This window comes from Salmo trutta, chromosome 32 (genome assembly GCF_901001165.1).
Source record: "Salmo trutta chromosome 32, fSalTru1.1, whole genome shotgun sequence".
Classification (NCBI taxonomy): domain Eukaryota; kingdom Metazoa; phylum Chordata; class Actinopteri; order Salmoniformes; family Salmonidae; genus Salmo; species Salmo trutta.
In genome coordinates, this window is record NC_042988.1 from 13733970 (window position 1) to 13740123 (window position 6154).

The 6154-nt window shown below is 42.2% G+C and overlaps 1 protein-coding gene and 4 non-coding genes across 5 annotated transcripts; all 5 read left to right on the forward strand.

Annotated features, from left to right (window-relative positions):
• Positions 1-14: 14 nt before the first annotated feature.
• Positions 15-3134, forward strand: LOC115171150 (40S ribosomal protein S11). The gene is made up of 5 exons (XM_029727690.1): positions 15-169; positions 1030-1170; positions 2031-2106; positions 2392-2521; positions 2920-3134. The coding sequence occupies exons 1-5, from the start codon at positions 155-157 to the stop codon at positions 3041-3043; spliced, it is 486 nt and encodes a 161-aa protein (XP_029583550.1). The 5' UTR covers positions 15-154; the 3' UTR covers positions 3044-3134.
• On the forward strand, positions 846-929 carry LOC115172013 (small nucleolar RNA SNORD35). The gene has a single exon (XR_003871353.1). It is a non-coding gene; the product is annotated as a small nucleolar RNA SNORD35 (small nucleolar RNA).
• LOC115172012 (small nucleolar RNA SNORD35) lies at positions 1313-1394 on the forward strand. The gene has a single exon (XR_003871352.1). It is a non-coding gene; the product is annotated as a small nucleolar RNA SNORD35 (small nucleolar RNA).
• Positions 2201-2286, forward strand: LOC115172016 (small nucleolar RNA SNORD35). The gene has a single exon (XR_003871356.1). It is a non-coding gene; the product is annotated as a small nucleolar RNA SNORD35 (small nucleolar RNA).
• LOC115172015 (small nucleolar RNA SNORD35) lies at positions 2698-2782 on the forward strand. The gene has a single exon (XR_003871355.1). It is a non-coding gene; the product is annotated as a small nucleolar RNA SNORD35 (small nucleolar RNA).
• Positions 3135-6154: the final 3020 nt, after the last annotated feature.

Genomic DNA, 6154 nt, shown 5'->3' on the forward strand with positions numbered 1-6154 from the left:
TAGCAAGTTTAATCAGCAATGAACACAAATATTTTCACAAACGTAATCCAATGTTCCGTTTCTGCCTTGCCCTTTCTAAACGTCATATCCTGACCTTTCTGACTTCGGTCCGTCGCGCGCATGCTTAGTTCTCTTTACGACTCGGCTGGCAAAGATGGCGGATGCACAAGTACGTTTTGCAAAACAGCGTGGCGAAATTAATGTGCTTCTTTTTGACAGAAAAATAACTAGCATGTCATCGTAGCGTACAATAAATAGCTTTGGTTAAGCGAAGAGCATGAGATTGAAGTATCTCACTGTAGTTTGGTCCCGCAATTGTTGTTTCGACTGTCGCGTTCGAGGCCCTGTGCTGTGGAGCGCGTTGTCGGAGATCCAGCTAGGCGGTTTGCTAACTAGGCCTTTACAACATTGTGCGTATGCTTAATCTGTAGTTGATAACCGAAGTTTAGTGATTTATGGCAGAGTTGATAGCTAAAACATGTCATTGCTAGATAAATGTATGCGCGAGAAGTCTTAATAACGTCCTGAAAAAGCTATAGCCGTTAGGTTAGTTTTTACGGCAACTTGGCTAGCTTGCTAGCCAGATCACCCTTTCGTTGGCTAAACTCAGCGGTCTACTTTCTCAACTTGTATGTTCCAAATGTTTTAGCTATTGTTTTAGTTACCTAGTTATTTTGCTCTACTTTTGAGTGCAGCCAGCTCAAACTTTTCTGAACTTTCATAATGGCCAGCTTCGTAGATAGTTAATCTTGCTAGTGCACCCTTTCTGATCTACTGCTTCTCTGTTAAATTAACTTACAATATTTTGTAAACGTTAATGCACAGTAGTCATGTCTATTTTTACCTGCAAATGATGTTTTTCTCACGATGGTCTTCCTAGCCTGTGAGGCTCTGACGACACTGCCTAATGGCAACACTGATGCAGTGTAGCTTGAAGATGGGTATTTTCAGATCCATGATGGAGCAACGGGTTAGTCTTTGCATATATGATTTTTTTTTTTGACTTGGGGTTATGTCTTTTCCCCACAGACCGAGAGGGCTTATCAGAAGCAGCCAACCATCTTCCAGAACAAGAAGCGTGTTCTGGTTGGTGAAGGTGGCAAGGAGGCCAAGGAGAAGCTCCCACGCTACCACAAGAGCGTTGGTCTAGGCTTCAAAACCCCAAGAGAGGTGATGTACCCAACGACCTAAACTATCCTAAAACTACAGTTGTGTACCTTATGGGCAGTATGATGCATTTGTTTAATTGTTTTTTGAATACAGCCTTGTCTGTAGTGTCAATTAGCTAGTATGGTTAACCGCTCTTTAAAGCTGCAAATGATGTTTTTCTCACGATGGTCTTCCAAGCCTGAGGCTCTGACGACACTGCCAAATGGCAACACTGATGCAGTTATAGGAGGGCTTTGGCCATATATACTGAACAAAAAATAGATGTAACGTTTTGCTCCCATGTTTCATGAGCGGAAATAAAAGACCCCAGAAATGTTCCGTATGCACAAATATTTCTCTAAAATGTTGTGCACACATTTGTTTACATCCCTGTTAGTGAAGATACCTCCTTTGCCAATATGATCCATCCACCTGTGGCATATCAAGAAGCTGATCACTATGATCATTACACAGGAGCACCTTGTACTGGGCACAATAAAAGGCCCCTCTAAAATGTGCAGTTTTGTCACACAACACAATGCCACAGATGTCTCAAGTTGAGGGAGTGCAATTGGCATGCTGACTGCAGGAATGTTCCCCAGAGCTTTTGCCCTAAAATTGACGACAACTCATGAAATATGAGTATTTCTGTCTGAGGCCCAGTGGGTGGGCCTACGCCTGCCCATGGCTGCGCCCCTGCCCATTCATGTGAAATCTGAAGATTAGGCCCCAATTAATTGAAATTGACTGATTTCATTATGAACTAACTCGGTTAATTGTTGTATGTTGGGTTTATTTTTTGTTCAGTATGGTTTATTTTTTAGACAGGTTTGAGGGTTTTGGAAGGAGTTGCAGAGAACGTAACTTTTTTTTCTCAACAGGCTATCGACGGTACTTACATTGACAAGAAATGCCCCTTCACTGGGAATGTCTCCATCCGCGGTCGTATCCTCTCCGGTTAGTCTTTAAATTTCCTTGCTGTTCATTGTTTTTGGTTTGAATGTAAAACATTCATCTTTACATTTAGAGCCCTTTATGACCATTTTCTCACTGAACTAAAAATAGTTTTTCTCACGATGGTCTTCCAAGCCTTCTGGTTATGACGACAACGACTTATGGCATTTCTGATGCAATGACCCTAAGACCATGCTCACCCTATTCAACGGTTTACTCCTATCCCTAGATCAGTGCTTAGATGTATTCTAAGATTGACCACACATTGACCTGATTCTGCCTTTTCAGGCGTGGTGACCAAGATGAAGATGCAGAGGACCATCGTCATCAGACGTGACTACCTGCATTACATTCGCAAATACAACCGCTTTGAGAAGAGGCACAAGAACATGTCTGTCCATCTCTCACCTGCCTTCAGGTAAGAGGATCTCTGTCGAGTCTTTTCAACCTCTTCTTTGCATGTTTTTGTTCTTGCCAGGCTGTATCCAATAATTGGCTGATCTTGCCTAGCTAGTGCATTTCCTACTGCAAGGATGGCTGTAACTCACTGTTGCACTACAGTTGAAGTTCCAGTAAATCAGATTTTATGTTGGCTGCAAATTATGTTTTTCCTCATGATGGTCTTCCAAGCCCATGTGGCTCTGACGACACTGCATAATGGCTATATTGATGCAGTTTGGCCTACCTATCACATGAGATGGCAGTGGTTTCCATGTATCTCAATTTCCCTTGCATTATCTTGATGTTATTCCTAGAAAAGCAGTGCCATGGTCACTTTAGTATTATGCTCCAATAATCCCCTCCTTTTCCCTGCAGAGACGTCTCCGTCGGAGACATTGTTACCGTCGGAGAGTGCCGACCCCTCAGCAAGACAGTGAGGTTCAACGTCCTCAAGGTCACAAAGGCCGCTGGAGCCAAGAAGCAGTTCCAGAAGTTCTAATCTAGGATGTGCAGGAGATGAGACCAATTGACAGGAAGGCTTTCTAGGCTGACCTGCTCTGAAGTATCTGAAATAAAGAAAATGTTCTGTATCTTGGTCTTCTGGACTATCTTTTGTTAAATAATTACATTTGTACAATTCAATGGGGAACCTTTGCCAATTAACTGAAAAGGAGTGTGTTTTGCGTAATATCTGAGGCTGACTTGTTGTGTGTTCTGCCAGACAATTCTCTCTGTTGTCCATCCGTCAACTGACTCCCATATACCACGGCTTTCAGGCAATCAGCATTCAGGACTGGACCCATCCAGTTTATAATTATTTATATTCATTGTCATTTTAATCCTTAAATTCATTCACATTTAGTGTCACATTCAGCTGAGGCTGTTTGAGGCAAGTTGATTATGTCACCCATGGTTCACACAGCATACATTCCAAGTATTCTCAAGTCACGGGAGAGATCTGCTGTGAACAGTGACATGCTACTGAAACTCCCAATGTAAATATAAAGAAACATCAATGTGGAATACAAAATAAATGCTTTCAGAAATCAAATGTTTCAACTGCCAAATACCAGTGGGGCTTTCCCTTTCAAACTGGCAATGTGAGATTTTTTTATATTGGTTGGTCTGAATGATAGTATTTCTCCCACGAGAAATTGTTGTGTTCTGCCAGACAATTCTCTCCGTTGTCCATCCGTCAACTGACTCCCATATACCACGGCTTTCAGGCAATCAGCATTCAGGACTGGACCCATCCAGTTTATAATTATTTATATTCCAATATACCTTGGTCTCAAAAGTCTGGATACACAATAGTGACTCCTAGTGGATAACTAAATCCATGTCGAGACTCAAGTGTGGGCTTGACCAACAGAGGGTGACAAACAGCTATTTTTAAATAAAAACAAAATGTACTGATACATTTGAACCCAAACACAAAATCATGTACACAAGTCCTTGGTTGGACTCATTCTAGGGTTGTCTTGTTTTTCAGCTTGTTCCATTGTTTCCTAGGTGTTTTTGCTATAGGCCTGTACACCCAATGGCTTCTGAGATCCAGAAGAAAACGTACCCAAACATATGCAATACATGCTAAATTGCAGCTGAGGCATATCATGTGGCTTTGATTCTGATGGCCAACCCCTCAGTGTTTCTGCATGGGAATGAGAGAGCCCCCTCAGCCCCTCCCAGGCTGGGCTTCTGTCTACTTTGCTGCCAGGGTCTACCAAGGCCTTGGCGTCTGCATTTACATAATGATGCGGGGGTTGCTGCCTTCCCAGTGCCTATGTGAATGTGGACCATATGGTGGTGACGTGAGTGAGTCCAGCCATGGTAGGGGCCTGAGTGGGGCATGTTCTCAAATTGTAGAAACACTGATGAAGCCAGACCCATAAGTGACCTTGCTAGACAGCATTCATAAGAAGCTTGCAATCCCATAGAATCCCTGAGCCTTGGCCACTCTGCTAATGCCCACCTCCCATTTGACCTAGTCACAGATTAAGGGCTGGATTGAATTCGTATCGAGGAAGATCCACGTTATAGATCTATGTAAGTTTAAAGGCAATGTTCCCGCGTTCGCAGAGACTGCATTCACGGTAAATGCGGATCTTCCGCGATACTTCAGCTATACAGATTGAATCCAGCCCTAAACCTTCTACCAGACTGTTGTCTACCTCCTAATCACTGCAGAATCATGGCATACAATACAGCTTCTCAAGAAAGGTAGTAACAGAAATAAATAAATGAAACACGTCTAACAGGGTAGAGTTTCTGTCAACTCCCAAGATTATGACATCAGTTCAATGGAAATCATTGTAAATACTGGGATAAAAAAATAACTACAGGGCCAACTGCATTACTTCATCAGCAAGGCTTGTCTCCAACGCTGGGGCCGTCACTCCGTAGGCGTCCATAGACAGGGGACTGTGTAATGGGGTTAGGATAGGCCCCAGAGATGATCTGTGGGCCATAGCTCTTCTCACGCACAGACACCCCAGGGAGAGGAAGGAGAGACCTGACCATGACCCCTCAATGGTCAAGATGCTCATGAATCCATACTGAGGGGAGGCAAGAGAGATGAATCATCATTTAGTGAGTTTGTTTTGTGAACAGTCATAGTGTGCATCTGGTTTTGTTCTTTTTAATGCTACTCTGAAACTTGCGGCGTCACTTACAGTGAGGTCCAAAAGTGGATTTGAAATGATACAATGACTATGAGGTTAAAATGCATACTGTCAGCTTTAATTTAAGGTTACTTTAATCCATATTGGGTGAACCATGTAGAAATTACAGCACTTTTGGGAACCAAAAGTATTCTGAAAAATTCACTTACAGTTGAAGTTGGAAGTTTACATACACCTTAGCCAAATACATTTAAACTCAGTTTTTCACAATTCCTGACATTTAATCCTGGGTTTTAATGACTCCAACCTAAGTGTATGTAAACGTCTGACTTCAACTGTATATGTGTATTAAAGTAGTTAAAAATGTTAGTATTTGGTCCCATATTCCTAGCACGAAGTGACTACATCAAGCTTGTGACAATACAAACTTGTTGGATGCATTTGCAGTTTGTTTTGGTTGTTGTAGTTACTTGACAAGGAATGCCCACACGCCTTTCAATATTACTTTCCTTTACTTTCAACCCAATAACTAAAAGGTGTACAGCCAGGTACAAACGGTACAAAAATAGCAGAACTATATAGCCCACTCTACCGGTGGTAGAATCTCATTGCACAGATCTGACTCTTAGTGATGACATCATCAAAGGGGACAGGTCACGGTCAATGCCAATAATAACCATGTAATTATTTATATAGTGTCCACACTATAACACTTCTCCCCCCTCAATTTAAATCCCCCCGTAAGGAAAACATAAGGTTAACAAGTAAACCACATCAGTGTTTTCTTTTCTTTACTACACCACACTGTAGAACTTCTGCTGGTGTTACCGTAAATGTAAACAAAACAAATAAACAATTACAGTCCTTATGTTTTTTCAACTAGGTCTGCTGCTCCAAACAAACACTAACACCACGAGTCTCTCAGTCTCAACTACAGAGTTAGTCTTTCAGGAGGCTTGTGACTACGCTGTGATCTGCGCAGTACTCCT

Excerpts from the sequence above, each read along its gene's own strand:
- LOC115171150 (XM_029727690.1), top strand. Across the intron at positions 1,171-2,030 it reads GCTTCAAAACCCCAAGAGAG|GCTATCGACGGTACTTACAT; the intron begins GTGATGTACCCA and ends TTTTCTCAACAG. Across the intron at positions 2,107-2,391 it reads CCGCGGTCGTATCCTCTCCG|GCGTGGTGACCAAGATGAAG; the intron begins GTTAGTCTTTAA and ends CTGCCTTTTCAG.